At 41.1% G+C, this 17,251-nt stretch overlaps 1 protein-coding gene across 1 annotated transcript in view; it reads left to right on the top strand.

The window, feature by feature from the left end:
- Window positions 1-16,264, top strand: part of LOC103182202 (glutaminyl-tRNA amidotransferase subunit QRSL1) — a 20,847-nt gene extending 4,583 nt beyond the window's left edge. The window contains exons 2-11 of the mRNA XM_042345194.1: window positions 2,986-3,145; window positions 4,035-4,133; window positions 4,604-4,700; window positions 6,637-6,807; window positions 7,613-7,788; window positions 9,072-9,184; window positions 10,300-10,492; window positions 11,765-11,882; window positions 13,322-13,527; window positions 16,061-16,264. Coding sequence (XP_042201128.1) covers window positions 2,986-3,145; window positions 4,035-4,133; window positions 4,604-4,700; window positions 6,637-6,807; window positions 7,613-7,788; window positions 9,072-9,184; window positions 10,300-10,492; window positions 11,765-11,882; window positions 13,322-13,527; window positions 16,061-16,212 — 1,485 coding nt within the window. The 3' untranslated portion in view covers window positions 16,213-16,264. The remainder of the gene's footprint in view (window positions 1-2,985; window positions 3,146-4,034; window positions 4,134-4,603; window positions 4,701-6,636; window positions 6,808-7,612; window positions 7,789-9,071; window positions 9,185-10,299; window positions 10,493-11,764; window positions 11,883-13,321; window positions 13,528-16,060) is intronic.
- Window positions 16,265-17,251: the final 987 nt, after the last annotated feature.

Raw genomic sequence — 17,251 nt, 5'->3', positions numbered from 1 at the left:
GAGAGAGAGTAACCGACACAGAGAGGCAGAGAGAGAGTAACGGACACAGCGAGATAGAGAGAGTAACAGACATAAAGAGAGCGAGAGAGAGTAACAACAACAACAAGATTACATTTGTATAGCGCCTTTCACGTTGGGAGGACGTCCCAAGACGTTGGACAGTGTACAGATTTCAGACCCGAGCTGGGGTCAGGGACGGAGAAGGGAGGGGAGGGGAAGGGGGGGTGGCCGGTGGCATGGTTCAAGAGGAGGGTTTTGAGGTGTGACTTGAAGGAGGCTAAGGAGGGGGTGAGGCGGAGTGATTGAGGGATGGAATTCCAGAGGTTGGGGGCAGAGTGGCTGAAGGCTCTCCCGCTAATGGTGGGGCGGGTGAGTCGGGGGACATGGAGCAGGCCACAGCCGGCTGAGCAGAGGGAGCGGGCGGGTTGGTAGGGTGTTAGGTCGCAGAGGTAGGGTGGGGTGAGGCCATAACAGACAGAAAGACAGAGAGAGAGTAACAAAGAGTGAGTGACACGGAGAGAGAGAGAGAGTAACAAGCACAGAGAGAGAGGGAAAAAGAGGGAGAGAGTAACAGAGAGAGAGAGAGTAACAGACAGAGAGAGAGAGTAACAGACAGAGAGAGAGAGTAACAGACAGAGAGAGAGTAACACACAGAGAGTAACAGACACAGAGACAGAGAGAGAGAGTAACAGACACAGAAAGACAGAGAGAGTAACAGACACAGAGAGAGCCACAGACACATATAGAGTAACAGACACAGAGGGAGAGAGAGTAACAGACACAGAAAAAGAGACAGAGAGACAGAGAGAGAGAGAGAGGCTAGGGGGAGAGAGGTCAGAGAGTAACAGACAGAGAGAGACAGAGAATGACAGACACAGAGAGACAGGGAGAGAGTAACAGACACAGAAAGACAGAGAGAGTAACAGACACAGAAGACAGACAGAGTAACAGACACAGAGAGAGCCACAGACAATAGAGAGTAACAGACACAGAGAAAGACAGAGAGAGAGAGAGAGGCTAGGGGGAGAGAGGTCAGAGAGTAACAGACAGAGAGAGACAGAGAATGACAGACACACAGAGAGAGACAGAGTAACAGACACAGAGAGAGAGACAGAGAGTGACAGAGAGCGAGGTGGTGGGGGAAGAGGTCAGATAGTAACAGAGATGCAGAGAGTGGGGAGAGGTCAGGGTGTAACAGAGACAGAGAGGGTGAGGCCAGAGACTAACAGAGATAGATTGAGAGAGGGGGAGAAGTCAGAGAGTAACAGATGCAGAGAGAGAGAGAGAGAAAGACTGAATGAGAGAGACACGAGAAGACTGAGAGATGGGAGTGGTCAGTGTTATGAAATCAGACACATCAAGTGTATATATTGTTCAATATTTCATTAAAAGAACAAGTATACTTGTCACAGGAGTAGTTGCAGAATAGGTAACAACAGTTTCGTCCCCTAATGTTATTGTATCAGGATCTCTTCTAGTCATCCCATTTCCTGCCTGTTTCCCTGTTCTCATCAATCAATCTCCCCTCCTCCTTTGCTTATCACAAGTTTTTAGCTTTTCTATTTTCTTCAGTTATATGTAGCCTATTTATCACAGCAAAGGTTCCTTATGCATCCTCGTTGGTTTTGAATACTCTTCAACAATCTTGACTCCTGTTGACAAGGTCTGCCTCTTATTGGCTGTACTCCCTGCACGTCGGTGCTTTGCCTCCCGATAATCCCTGCTGCTTCCTCTATATATCCTCTCTTATTCCCCTTCACAAGAAGGATTGTTGAAATTCCTTCAGCAGGTTTATTGCCCCCTTTTCTCAACTTACACACATATGCAGATGACTTCCAAATCTATTTTTTCGTTTCCACTCTTATATCCAGGCCCACTGATGTTCTGTCCACTTGCCTGCCAGACATCAAGGCCTGGATGGCCCAAAATTTCCTGCAACTGAAAACAACAAACCTAAGGCTCGTCTCCTACTAATGCCCCCCTCACTTCTGACTCTGACCTCCTTAATGCTGCTTGGTCTGTCTTTCAAACTCACTAAACCAGTGCGTGGTCCTTGGCAACCATTTCATTCTTCAGCTCTCGTTTCTCCTCACATCCATCTCTAACCAAAAGTGCTTTGCTTTTCTTCACCTATGCTACATCGCCCACCACTGCCCTACCTGATTTTAAATGCTGTTGAAACCTTAACCCACGCCTTTGACACCTCCTGGCTGAACTTTTCTAATTTACTCCTCACTGATCTCATTAACTTCACTCTTGATAAACAGATTGAAAACTCAGCTACCTAAATTCTCACCTGCACCAAACTCTGCATGTCCATCACTCCAGTCCTCACCAAGCTGCTCTGTCTCTCCTAAGCCAGGCAGGTTCACAGTACTCTGCATACTGATGACAGCACACCCAACCTGGCTGATCAGCATGACTTGGATGGGCAGACCAGTCACTTCGGGGGCAGGGAATCATCCTAATCAGCTCCTCTTAATCCTCCAAGCCAAATCCCTAAAGGGTAGGGTGGTCTTAGCTCCCTCTCCAAAACAACTAACTATCAACTAATGAGTTTGGAACTTGTCCAAACTTCTGAAAAATAGCCTTTCACTGTAATTATGGAGCAGCTGGTAGGGGGGAAAGGCAGGTGAATGGGTCTAAATTGCAAGCTATTTTATAGGGTCAGCATAGGCATGATATGCCAAATGGTCTCCTGTGCTGTAAATTTCGATAAACATAACCTGTCCACAGCTAAGTACAAGTCATGTTTAGAATGGTCTTTATTCTTATTAGTTCAAGTGTAATTTATGGACTGTTACATGGTAACTAGAGTACAGTATTTGTGTGATAGTAAGCTTAAATGCTTTGCTCATTGGTAAAAGATATTAGTGATGTTTTGAGTACTTATGAGATAGACAAGACATAGATTCTCAGGTGTGGGGTAGTGTGTTCATATCCAATGTATTTCCTGTCTATTAACTACATTCTCTTGAATTGCAGATTACTCGAGCCTTAAGAGAAGGTCAAATCAGTTCAACAGAACTGTGCCAGAGATGTCTGTCTTTAATCAGGGAAACAAAGATCTTCAATGCTTATATCACTGTCACTGAGCAACTTGCCGTAAAACAGGCTGCAGAAGCAGATAAAAGACTGAAAAGAGGTAATGTCCATTTTTTCTGCTGCATAAGAATGTATAAGACTATTCCAGTTCAACTGGCTTGTCTCAAAGTGAAGATAATCCTACCCTACTCTATCTCAAACTTTTCAATTGATTTCTAAATTCCCTCCTGAAATTGCTGACAAAATCTGCCTGCACTATATATATATATATATAGCTCATTTCTCATCAGGAAGATCTCTCAAAGCGCTTCAGAGAGTTGACTGGGAGCCTGAGCTGGAGGTGGGAGTTGGGGAAGAGGAAGGTGGCTACAAACATGGTTCAAAAGATAAAGCTTAAGATGGATTTTGAAGGCGGAGGGAGAGAAGCAAGGTGGAGGAGCTCCGGGATGGAGTTCCAGAGGAAGGGATGGAGAAGCAGAATAGCTGATAACTCACCCACTGAAGGGGGCCCGATCAGGGAGAAAACTGATGTTTGCTGAAGGAGTGGCTGGAGCGTAGTTTTACAGGATGACATAGAGAGGGGCAAGACTGGAGGGATTTGAACACAACAAGGAACTTAACTTCAATCCGCAGGGGAATGGAGAGTTAGTGAAGCCAAGTGAGAATGGGGGGAAGGTTTGTAGAACCTGATGCAAGAGAGGACATGATCTGCAGTGTATACAGTATAGAGAAGAGCTGGAGAGACCAGCAAGCATGGCGTTGGAGTAATTGAGGCTGTACACCATCCTACAGAAGGTCCAGCAGACGGGTCTATTCCTTGCTTCGCTATGCAGTCCTGTAAGCAGCCACCAGGAGGTGCATGACGGCTGTGCCATGGAGAGAGTTGTAAAGTTTATTTTGGCATCTTCTATTTCAATGGAGATTGTGATCTGAGACAGGAGATGGGTTTGATTAGATGTCTTAACATTTCTCCTTCGTGTTCCATGCAGGAAAGCCTCTAGGTCCCTTAGATGGAATTCCAGTTGCTGTTAAGGATAACTTTAGCACAGCAAATATCGAGACCACATGTGCCTCAAAGATTCTAAAAGGTAATTTATTTTCAAATAAAAATTGATCAATTCAATTTACTCTGAAATAAAATGTTTGAATGTTTTCTGAGTGGAGGAGGGCTTAAACTAAGCGCTCTGAGATGCCGTCCGGCGTGGAAGGCGCTATATAAATCCAAGTTGTTGTTGTAATATGGCAGTGGAGAGGGGGGAAAAGAGAGGAAAAAGATAGGCACGATATGCCAAATGGTCTCCTGTGCTGTAAATTTCGATAGCCGTTTAAGTATTAATTATTGCTAATTGGTAAACTGCTGTTGATTAACATCGTGGGACATTTTTACAGTGTTATCCAAAATAATGGATACTATGCTAGTATATTTCAGTATGAAAAATAATGATTGTAAAAATATCACACAAATTAAAATACTGTATTTTGACTAAACCACTTCCACTGTATCAAATTGATGTGCAGCTTCAAGGCATTTCTAATGAGCTTCTTCTTTTGATCTTAGGCTATATTCCACCATTTAATGCCACAGTAGTGCAGAAGTTACTGGATCAAGGTGCTGTCCTTATGGGGAAAACCAATCTAGATGAATTTGCAATGGGGTAAGAATGCTGTACACCTCACATTATGTAAGGCACAAACAAAACTGAGATTAACAACCAACTAAACTACTTTTGGTGAATTTGAGTGAGGGAAGAATATTGGCCAGAATGCATTGAGAATATTATAGCCCTCTTCAAAATAGTGCCATGGAATTTTTAATGCTGATCTGAACAGACACTTGTCATCTGAAAGAAGATACCTATAAAAATGCAGTTCTCTCTTCTTCCTGCATTGCATTGTCAACCTAGATTATGAATCTATTGTATTTTGTTACTCATAGCTATCTCTTAAAAACAAATCCTAATCTTTAGTTGTAGTGCCTTCAGCTCCCCTCTCGACTCTCTTCCCCTCCTCGCTCCCTCCCTTCCCTCCCCTCACCCTGACCATTTCCCCCCTCCTCGCTCCCTCCCTTCCCTCCCCTCACCCTGACCATTTCCCCCTCCTCTCTCCCTCCCTTCCCTCCCCTCACCCTGACCATTTCCCCCCTCCTCTCTCCCTCCCTTCCCTCCCCTCACCCTGACCATTTCCCCCCTGCTCGGGTCATGACCCAACTGTGCAGCGCCTTGGGACGTCCTCCTGACGTGAAAGGCGCTTTATAAATGGAATCTTGTTGTTGTTGTTGTTGTTGTAGTGATGTGGAATCCTGTAGCTCAGTGGTTAGAGCACTCGCTTTGCAAGCGAGACACTAGGTTCTATTCCCGGCAGAGGGCGAAACCTTGGGCAGGTTTCATTACTCCACACACCTGATAATAATCCCTCAAAAAAAATTGGTCATTTCAATCCACATCTGTTTGTGGGACACTGCTGTGCGCAATTGGCTGCCGCGTTTCGCCCACAAATATACAGTTAATTCACTTTACAGTATATTCTGTGAAGCGCTTTGAGATGTCTAGAAGACGTGAAAAGCCCTATATCAAATGCAAGGATTAATTAATTAATTGATTAATTAATTAATATCCTGTTTCCTGCATCAGGATATATTGTGAAAATAATTATTTAACAATGCAGTTATTTGTCATTGTGCAGTTTTTGATTTAAAATAAAGGAATTTGAATACTGTATCTTTTGCATCACAGTTCAAAAAAGGTTTTCATTGTGCTTTCCCTGCCCAGTTTACTGCCCCTTTTCTTCTCTTCTGGTGCTTGTTGGAGTGAAGCAGCATTCCATTACCTCACACCAATTAATCCTTTACTTGCGGGCCCAGTGTCAGCAGGATATTTAACCATAGAGGATATGATCCTGTTCATCTGTGCTCTCCAATAGGGGTCACTGAAAAGTATTTGGAAATTTTAGCCCTAATTTTATACATAAGATATATGTATGAAAAAAGTTTTCCCCTCACTAGCTCAGACATTTACCCGACTGAGATCAGCTGACTCAGATCAGACCTGGGATCAAAGCTGCTTCCCTTGTGATCAGTGTGGCTCAGAAACACAGTAAGCATTTTTAATAATAATAATCCTTGCATTTGCTATAGCGCTTTATCGCATCTGCGAGACGTCTCAAAGCGCCACACAGAATATACTGTAAAATAAATTGACTGTATATTTTGTGGGGGAAACGCAGCAGCCAATTGCACACAGCAGCATCCCACAAACAGTCATGGATTGAGTGAACAATTTTTTGTTTTTTCTTTGAGGAATTATTACACCCAGAAAAGCGATCCGCCAATCAACTAATAACTGGGTTCCTACTTACTGCTAGGTAAACAGAGGCATGTGGAGTAAGGAAACTTGCCCAACGTTTCACCTTGCCGGGAATCGAACCCAGGTCATTTCCTCGCGAGGCGAGTGCTCCAACCACTGAGCTACAGGACTGCACTTTATTTATCCAATGCAACATCATCTCCGAGTTCCGTAATGGTGGTTAAAGCAAATTATGTGGCAAGCTCTATTCAAAGCATTTGCTATGACAATAACCCTATTAATTCCCCAGGTCTGGGAACACTGACAGCATCTTTGGACCAGTGAGAAATCCATGGGGATATTCCAGACAGTTTAGAGAGAAACATCTTCAGAGTCACGACAAGGAAGACTCTGATTGGGTGATAAGTGGTGGTAGCTCTGGTGGCAGTGCTGCAGCTGTAGCTTCACTGACGTGTTTTGCGTGAGTACTCTAACATCTCTTTACTCAGAATCCTTTTAATTTTCGTTCCTTCCTCCTTCCTTTTCTGTCTATTTCTAATCCTCTCCCTTCCCTGTCCCCCTCCCATCCCCCTCCCCTCTTTTCGCCCTACCTCCAGTCGTTCCCCCACCTCCCCTCTCTCTCTCTCTCCTCTCTCTTCTCCCTTGCCCTTCCTTTCCGGATTGTATCCAAGTTTCCTAGTCTATATGACTGGACAATTTAATACCCACTAAGTTATTGGGGTCCCTCATAAATGCTGTTTTTATGGAGCTTCCAGAGACATTAATCTAGAATATATTCCATCTAGTTCATAAACAGATATTTGGTGGTATTCATATTTGTGGACATTCAAGCCCTTTAGATAGGCTTTTAATTGTAAATCCCTTCATTACCACCCAAGATGGAATGAACAATTTCCAGATTCCCGGTATCCAGGATTCTTCCTTATTCCTATGTTATTAATCTTTACTTATTCCCATTTTACTTACCCGCGCCCCCCACCCTGATGTGAAATGCACTATATAAATGAAATTTGTTGTTGTTTGCCACTTTTTTCCCTATCCTTAAAAACTAGTCTGAAATACAGCAAAAACATTCTTTTTCCCATCTTTAATTTTCACTTAGTTTTTATTCTTTTTTTCCCCTGATTTCCTTATTTGTTCATCTTTGAACTGAAATTCCTTTGTTTCCAGTGTTGTCATTTTGTTAAGCAGTGCCTCATGCAATGTGACAGTCGAAGTGTGATGATGGCACAAAGATGTTAACAGGGGGAAATGTTTCCTCTCAGGGCTTTAGGCTCAGACACAGGCGGCTCAACACGTAATCCTGCTGCCCACTGTGGGATTGTAGGCTTCAAGTGTTCCTACGGACTCATCTCTCGTCATGGCCTCATACCCTTGGTCAACTCCATGGATGTTCCTGGCATTCTGACCAGATGTGTAGATGATGCAAGCACTGTACTAGGTACCTTCTATTTTAACATTGAATAAGTTCTGTTTAAGTGTGTTGTTCGAATGGTGTGCTTTTTCTGCTGCTCCTCTGTCAATAGAGCTTGCCACACAACTTGCTTTAACAGCCACTACGGAACTCGGAAATGATGTTGCATTGGATAAATAAAGTGCAGTCCTGCAGCTCAGTGGTTTGAGGTTCAAAGGTTGAAGACTAGGATATTGGTACTTTGTGGTCATCACAATCTTGCCTGAAATGTTGTGGGACCGTATAAATAATAGTCATAAGAAGTATACTTTGTCTCAGAATAACTACTACTAGCCATCTCTGTGGAACCCTGTCACTGTAAAGCATTCCGATAAATTAATCCCACATAAAGGCCCCCTCCCTTGCCTCCTTCAAGACCCGTCTCAACACCCTCCTCTTCGACCGTGCCTTCGCGCACCCTCCCCGTCCTCCACCCCTCCTGATCCCAACCACCAGCTCGGGTGCAGATCCCTGATTGTCCAGATTGGGACGTCCTCCCGACATGAAAGACGCTATACAAATGTAATTTTATTGTTGTGTGTTGAACCTCTGAACACCACTTATTGAAGAAATTCTAAATAATCAATCTTAAAAGGCCTGGTAGTGCTATGTGACAGTCAGTGCATTGGTCATATCTTTACTCTTTGGGTTTCTTCTAATGCATTGAACCTGTAATGTTGTGGGACCATATAAATAATAGTAATAATAATAATGGGACGTCCTCTCGACGTGAAAGGCGCTATACAAATGTAATCTTGTGTTGTTGAACCTAAAATGAAGTTCTTCTCGTTGTATCATCAGCCCTCTCAACAAATCAGAAAGGCGAGAGATTCCTCCAGGGCCATTTCACAAAACATATAGCAGAAGTTTATTGAGCCCCTGACTTGGCATCAAGCTTCGTCATTGTTCAGCGCCCTGAGACGCTACCCTGTGGAAATAAATGCTATATAAATGCAAGTTGTTGTTGTCATGCAAGAAGAAGCCTAAGAGCAAGCTACCTGCATGTTCCCTCAGTGAAGGAATGGCAGGAATAACAACCAAATAGAGGGTGTCAATTTAAATATAAAAGAAAATTTGGAAGTTCCAAAATAAATAATAAAATGATGAGACTCAAATGTCTGAGATGGCATAATCATTTTCTGAAGTGACCTTCAAAAGCTATTTTACACCAGTGTTTAGCAGGTCTAGTCAGTCATTGACCTGTTCAAATAGGATGTCCTGTGTCTTGTGCTGCATGGTAATGCTAATTGAATCTGTTGTATCTGTAATAGGTGTACTTGCTGGGCATGATCCCAAAGACTCAACAACTAGACAGGAACCTTTTGAACCCTTCGAATTACCTGATGAAATAGATATAAGAAATCTGTCTATAGGTATTCCAAAGGTGAGTTCTCAATATTTTTAGAAGGAATGATTTTAGTCCCTGTTGTTAGACGAGTCTCACGTATTTCATTGCATTGTGATCATTTTGTTACATTTTGCAGTATTTTCTGTTTGAATTAGGATTTCTGTAAAGGGGAACCATAAACAGTAGTGCTATTTCGGTAAAGAAATGTAATCAGTTCTGCTATTACCAAGTTTCAAAATGATAATAGTTTTGCAGAGATCAATAGAGGAAGCACGCAAATACTTCAACAGAAAAAGGCATAAAAACTATTTTGCTTCACTTTCTCTCTTGTTTTCGTACCTGCTGCAGTCCTTTTTTATCCATAAAATGTTGATGGCACATCTTTCAGTAAGTTGTGGTCTTGTGGGAAAATAATGGCTGGGAAATACCATATATTAATAGTGTGGAAGAAAGTGGAATCAGAATTTGTTTAAAGGTTTGTACCTTCCATGAATAGAGGGCTAAAGTTTATACTTACTACTTTTCAACTTCTGTTTTGTATATTATGTTTAACAGAACTTCACTAAAAAATGTCAATGAGAATATGTTCATTTTTTGATTTATTGACAGCAAGCTCAACATTCTCAACATGTTCAGAAGCCAGTACTTCAAATATGAAATCAAACATTACAATTCTGCCTCCAATCAGTTGAACAACATTAACCATAGAACCATACAATTATACAGCACAGAAGGATTTCTGTAAAGGAACTATAAACAGTGGAGGAGACCATTCGGCCTATCGTGTCTGTGCCTGCTCTTTGAAAGAGCTATCCAATTCAATCCCGCTCCCCCGGGCTCTCCCCATAGCCCTGCAAACTTGTCCTCCCCAAATAATTATATACTTTTCTCTTAAAAGTTGTTATCAAATCGGCTTCCACTCTGACTGATGAAGAACTACATTGGACTTTCATACCCCAGCTGAAAGTGGGACGTCCTCCCGACATGAAAAGCGCTATACAAATGTAATTTTGTTGTTGTTGTATTTGCTTCTTAATCATCTAGGAGATCAGATGTTACATAACATTGGTAGTTAATTAGCTGTTAATAGTAAATGGGAAATACAGTGACTTTCCTTGCTTTTAACCATTTTCCATTTCTGTTTTTGAAAGGAATATCATGCTCCTGGATTGTCCAGTGAAATTGTGGAAAACTGGACAAAGGCTGCAGATCTATTTGAAAATGCAGGTGCCCGAGTTCTTGAAGTCTCCCTACCTCATACTCCGTACTCAATTGTTTGTTATCATGTGTTGTGCACAGCAGAGGTAGCATCAAATATGGCACGGTTCGATGGACTGGAATACGGTATGAAACCATTCACATTGTGGACTAAAACAAACAGTTTTCTTAGTTACTTTAATTTCCTTAGTTAAGCACTAACTGAAGTATTCAATTAAGGTCTGTAAAGCATAGCAATGTCACAAGTTGTGTCGGTGTGTCAGCCTGGCTTGGTTGGTAGCATTCTCACCTCTGAGTTAGAAAGTTGTTGGCTCAAGCCTTTGGGACAATGCAGTGCTGGGGGTGTGACACATTAAACCAAGGCCCCGTCTGCCTGTTCAGGTGGATGTTAAGGATCCCAAGGCACCATTCAAAAAACTAAGGGAGTTCCTCCCAATACCCTTGCTAAATAAAATTGGTCATTCAACGTTTTGGGGACATTAGTGATTAGTGTCCAAGGTGCCATCCTTTGGATGAGATGTTAAACTGAGATCCCATCTACATGTTTAGGTTGTTCATAACAGTGAAATTCCATAGCCCCAAGAACAAATTTTAAAGTATTCCTTACCTATGACGTGTTGCATTGAATCTTCGTGATCAATGTAAAATTCGCTTGATGGCTCACTCACACCATGTCCATTTCACTGTTCCTTTTGGTTTCTACAGCATTTCCCTGAATCTATCAATGCACCAACCAATGTAGAAGTTTAGATGAATTTCAGAGAAGTGTTTTCTTCTATCCTGGACCATAGTCATCCTTGTCATCTGTGCTACTTCAGGCTGGTGTTGAGTGAGCTTAATTCATAGCCTTTTGTTACCTTGTTAGGTTGTGGAGTGAAGGAGCATTACCAAGCAGCACAAAAATAAGGTTTACACAAGACATCGTATCCTAACAAGTTAATGACTGATTGGTCCTAATAAACATTGAAGTGTCAAATAGATTATAGAGGGAAAGGAGAGAGACAAAGAGAAAAACAGCAATGCATTTTGGCTGTTTTATTTCCTATAGTTTTGTTCTGTAAGATATCAACTTCTTATCAACTGATGTTACAACAAAGTGTTCTTCAAAATATTCCCAGTGTTTGAGTAATGAATGAGTGCCCCGTTGCCTTGGGGTGGTGTTTATGCTACCAGCACATTTCACCTTCCTGCTCCATTAGACAAAAGCCTCTCTGAACAATTGCTTACAGGAAGCTGGAAATGTTCCTGAAACTATTAAAATCCGGAACTGTAAAGTGCTCCGAGACCTTATCCTACATGAAGGGCACCACATAAACGCATGTTGTTGCTTTTTGTTGGTAGACTTTGGAAGTCCGATCTGTGTGCAGGTTTCTTATTTTAATAGTTTTGTGTTTTTAGGGCACCGCAGCAAGGCAGAGAGTTCAACAGAAACCTTGTACGCAGCAACCAGACATGAAGGGTTCAACAGTGTGGTTCGAGGACGAATTCTGGCAGGAAACTACTTTCTTTTAAAACAGTAAGGCAATGGTTCTAACTGCTTATTATAATTTCATCAGCTTTAATGTGATTGTTTCTCAGCAGACTAAGTGGCATGTGATAAAGTTTTAAGACAATTTTTCTCCTCTGATTTTCTCCCCTTTTCTCTTGAAGAGAAGGGGACGACTCTTTTTTTCCTTCTACTTGGGTATGGTTCAAACAACACCTCACCTAAGTGAACCTTATTCGTGTGTGACCATTGACAGGCTATTTAACCTTGATGAAATCTCAGCCAAGCTCCATCTTACCCTGGCCCAATGCCCATGTATGTGCACCCTTCTAGCTGGAGTCATTCTGTGTAGGTGAGGATCAGGAGTGGGAACCCTGCCTGAATAGTTTTCTTCTCTAACCCAACGGGGTCAAGAGCAATCACTCCCCAACTGCTGCCTGGGACAAGATCACTGATCTCAGCACAGACAGGGATTTAGACCTATAGCCGGTCTGTGTAAACAAGTACAGCATTACTGTGGTTATAATGGCATCAAGATCATTAATGAATACTAATAGATTAATTGTGTATTTTTCTTGGAGGTTGGGGACAGATTGGAAAAACAACCTGGAAGACTTTGTGAAAACAACAGCAGAATAAATCTGTCAGTCTGCACAGGGAGAGGCATCTGAAGTCATTACAATCATTCTGTAAGCGGGCAATGTGGTGCACATATATGCAGTACAAAAGGCTTGATGCTTTCTCAGCACTGGGTTGAGAAACTTGGCTATTTAATGCAATCATGTCCCAAGAAAAGGGAAGAAAATTTGAGAGAGCTTCCATGAGCTACTCTCACACATGATCTAGCAGCTGAAACAGAGTAATCTCTGACAGAGACTTGGAAATATATGATCCTTGGTTCAAGAGACCTAATAGGTCTATAAAGCAAATATGTTGCCAATTTTGTCTCAACTGGCATTGCTAATGTTCCCAATTCATATTTGGCTCAAGAAACCCAAGGTCTGAGCTTGCACACTACAAGCTCCTGATTCAATCATGTTAATGTGGGCAGTTGCCAAGTACTAACAAGGGGACTTGCCCACACGCAGAGAAAAAATATAGGAACAATATTTTATTGAATAGTTTTGTTTAACTTGCTATAGAGAAAGTAGTCCTGCCTCCCTTACCTTTTTATGTCAGAGATTGAGAGAAAATAGCACTGAATGACTGACCAGCCACATTCCCAGAGTAAAGCAGGTCCTGAAAAGAGACCCAGAGACACCTGAGCAGCAACAGATGAAGGGGAGAAGGCCTATAAAATGTTTTAACAAATTTTCTGAAAAATGCATGTTTTAAACCAAGAAATTATTTTGTGACACAGCAATTTTAATAACTGTAAGCACAGGTATAAACAGACTTCCTCTGTGTTCCACCTTTAGATTGTGAATTTTGTATTTAAAATGAATCCCTGCTCTCTTGAATCCTCTCAGGAATTACGAGCGCTATTTTGTAAAAGCACAGCAGGTGAGACGCCTCATAGCCAATGACTTTGTGAAGGTTTTTGGTTCTGGAGTTGATGTTCTACTGACACCCACAACTCTAAGTGATGCTTTATCATATCTGGACTTCATCAAAGAAGACAACAGGACTCGCTGTACACAGGAGGACATCGTTACCCAGTCTGCTAACATAGCAGGTATATATCATAGGACATCCATCCCTTTATCCACAACTGCTGGATTGATTTGTGAGCTATTTTACTCTGTGAATTTTTAAATAGTTCATAGGTGTTTTTAAAGTTGATTAAAACTGAAAAACAGACCTTGACAAAGAATGTTAGTAACTCAATAGTAAGACATGCTTTCCAAAGAATGGTTTCCCACCTGACAAAATTAATCACTGCTTTTAAAATACTTTCCCTGTATGTGCATGCCTTGCAGTCATAATCAAATATATATTCTTGTCTCTGGGTCAGAAGGTTGTGGGTTAAAACCCCACGTTGGGACTGGAGCTCATTTTATAGACTGACACTCTAGTGCAGAACCTGGGGAATGCTGCATTGTTGGAGGTGCTGGCCTTCAGATGAGACATTAAAATAAGTCCCTGTTTTTCTGTTCAGTTGAATGATAGACCCCTTGACACAATTTGAAAAGAAGGAAGTTTCTTCCAGTGCTTGAGCCAACAATTTACCCCGTGACTGATTGGGGAACCTTGTTTTGCACAAACTTGTTGCCATATTTGCCTCCAAAAGCAGTCACTACACTTGGCAGCAATTAGCTATAAAGCACTTTGAAAAGTTCTGACATACTAGGAACTATGTCAATGCAAGTATTATTTGGTCTTAAAGATTGTTGATGGATCATTCATCTCATGACTGTTTGTGAGGCAGTGCTGATGCATCTATAGAAACGTGAATCCCTGTGAAATCCCTATGAAAACAGCTACTAAACAATGCTATGGCAATGTGAAGCCAAGGATGAGACTCAGTCAAGCTGTCAAGCTTGAATTATAGAGGATATAATATCTACATTCTGGTGCTTCCCTTGACTTACCTTTTGAAGGCACTCCTGTCTTCAGGAGTTTCTCCCAATGTCCTGGCCATCAACCCTTCAGATAAAGTTGCTCATTCACTTCATGATTGTTTGTGGGACATTGCTGTGTGCAAATAAGTTACTGCCTTCGCCAACAAAATGTAGTCACTAAATTTTACAGTAAATCTAAAAATTCCTTTGAGATGTCCTCCCAGAGTGAAAAGCTCTCTACCAAATGCAAGTATTATTATTATATTTGACAGCAATTATCTGTAAATCACATTGAGAAGTTCCAACATAAAATGCTAAAAAACAGCAAAGAATAATTCTTTCTACTTTTGTGTATGTGCTGCCAAGCAAACTCACCTAAATATAAACCTGCCTTCAAACTTTCCAGTGGCATTTATTGATCATAATGTCGTGAAAGCTGCTCAGAATATTTTGGTTAATGTGCATTGCGAACCGATAGATCTTTCTGTGTTCTAGCCCAAGTTCAAAAAACAACAGCATGTTTATTGTTCTGTGTGTTTTGTGCATTTGTCATGAGGCAAACAATTTTCTATTTCCAGCTTCTGTGTTTTATAGTAATGTATATCATTATTTGTAATATTTAAATAGATTATAATGCAAGGTAATGCATATTGGAACAAGAAACCTTTGACATCTGTAAACTATGAAAGGATTTCTGTCAGTGAGAGATGTCAATCAGTAAAGGAGGAACAGGAAAAAAAGAATTATTGATCATTCACTGAAAGTAAATAATAGTATCATTACATTTGGTATAGCTCCTTTCATGTCAGGAGGAGGTGAAATCCTGGCATTGTGAAGCTACTGCTCTCAGGGTTTATCATATATTCGGATGTGCTGAACTATAAGTTAAAACAAGTTATCAAACTTTATATAGATCATTGTTTGGACCACATTTAGCCTATTTTGGATAAACTACCTTCAAAAGGACATTAATGCAATTAAAAAGGTCACAAAAATGAGACAAAGATGGTTCGAGGATTTAAGTATAAAGAAAGGATCAGAACCACAGATTTTTTTTGATAGAAAAGAAGTTTCAAAGGAGAACCAGGGTTTAACATACTCTAACCTGTTTTTTTAATTTGGATTAGGAGTATAAAGTTAAAAGAAATTAGTTTAATATCGATGATCTTAAAATAAATATGTTAAAAAAATGATATATGCCATAGCATCCCAGCTAAAACAATCAACAATTTGTCAATTGGCATCTTGAGCAAAGATCTGCAAAATTAACGGATTAGCAAATAGATCAAGAGTCACGCAGGATAAACATCTAGATGATCACATGCTTTTAAGAGAGATAATTGTTCTGTGGGTGCAGGACCCTTAGTTCTTTGATGTCAAGGAAGAGATTCAGTCAAACTCAAATTATAAAGTATTCTGGTGTTTCACTTGACTTACCTTTTGGAGGCACAGAAAAACCTGCCCTCAAGAGATTAAACGGGTTGAGTGAATTTCATGATGCAGTAGATTATATATAGTCTGTGGAATGAAAGGGCTTGATGCATCAAATGGCCTTTTCTCATTCCGTGCTTTAGATTTCGGTCCATACACCTCCTCATTTGTAAACAGAACAGCCAGAATGTGGAAGAAATGTAAAATAGTTTGGACAGATACTTTTTTTTCAAAAAAAAAACTCACTTTCCATTTTTTTCACATTTTCTCTTTCAGGATTGCCAGCTGTGACTGTTCCAACCGCACTATCACAAAGGGGGCTCCCACTCAGCCTCCAGTTTATCGGACGAGCTCTCCACGACAAGCAGCTTCTGACAGTTGCTAAGTGGTTTGAACAACAAGTGAATTTTCCACAGATTAATCTCTAGGGGCCTGCGGAATAATCATAATGACTTACACAAACCTTGAAGTTCAATAGAAGCGCCAAACTGACCATTCTAAACCTACTCTGGCACTTACTCGCAGTTTAAAAAGGACGGAAGTTTCAAATAACAAAACCGAGTGAGGGATCAGAGTAAACATCGCAAACTAAAACACAGTGTGGTGTAAAGCTGCACAGTGTTATACGAAGGTCGTTGTTCACACCTTTCTATTTGGATGTTTTTCTTTTGATGTATGCCAGCTCGAGATGGTGAAATGAATAATAAATTTGGGATTTTTAATAAACTTCATTTTGCGGTGCATAGTTATAATTCAGTCACCTTAACTGCCGGGAAAATTGAGTGCTATTTATTTTCAGGAATGTGAATGCTGCAACACATTGACACAGAATGAAGTGAGAGACATGGGTTTATACCCATAAGCTTTCCACACATTGCTCTCAGCTCAGCTGTGAGTTCACAGGCTGAGTTGTGATGCCCTAGATTGGTGCTGAGAGGAAGGCAGACAGGTGCTAGTCCACAGGGAGGCAGACTGAGCTCAGGCAGCTCGTCTGCTGAGTGATATTGACAGAACTCTTAGGAGTGAGCCTCCAACCTTAGTGGGCAACAATGAACTTTCACGTAGGGAAACCCACGGCTGAGAAGAAAGAGAACCACACCTTCAATAGAACAAATTGGTGATTGTTGCACCCCTGGTTCTGATTTATGAAACCATCAGTGCAACTTTGTAGAGATGTCACCCTGAAAGCCTAAATTGCTGTAATCTGAACTCGCTGTATTTTTAACCTTCCAGCAACTCTAGTACACATTAATATTGGATATTCAAAGTTAAACATGCATGAAGTATCAAGAACCTGCTGCCTGAAGACAAGTTGTTATAATTGTGATTGAGGAAAAAAAAACACTGCTTAAAATAAATCTATTACACCCTCATTGACATACAAATAAATTGTATCCTTCCAGTTTCAGCCTTTTCTTCATCTGAGTTTTCTCCTGCCCATTTCTGTACTGAAACGCACAATGTTTA

This window comes from Callorhinchus milii, unplaced genomic scaffold, assembly GCF_018977255.1.
Source record: "Callorhinchus milii isolate IMCB2004 unplaced genomic scaffold, IMCB_Cmil_1.0 Scaffold33, whole genome shotgun sequence".
NCBI lineage: Eukaryota > Metazoa > Chordata > Chondrichthyes > Chimaeriformes > Callorhinchidae > Callorhinchus > Callorhinchus milii.
The sequence above is the reverse complement of the archived record's forward strand: the minus strand, read 5'-3'. Positions and strand labels throughout refer to the sequence as shown.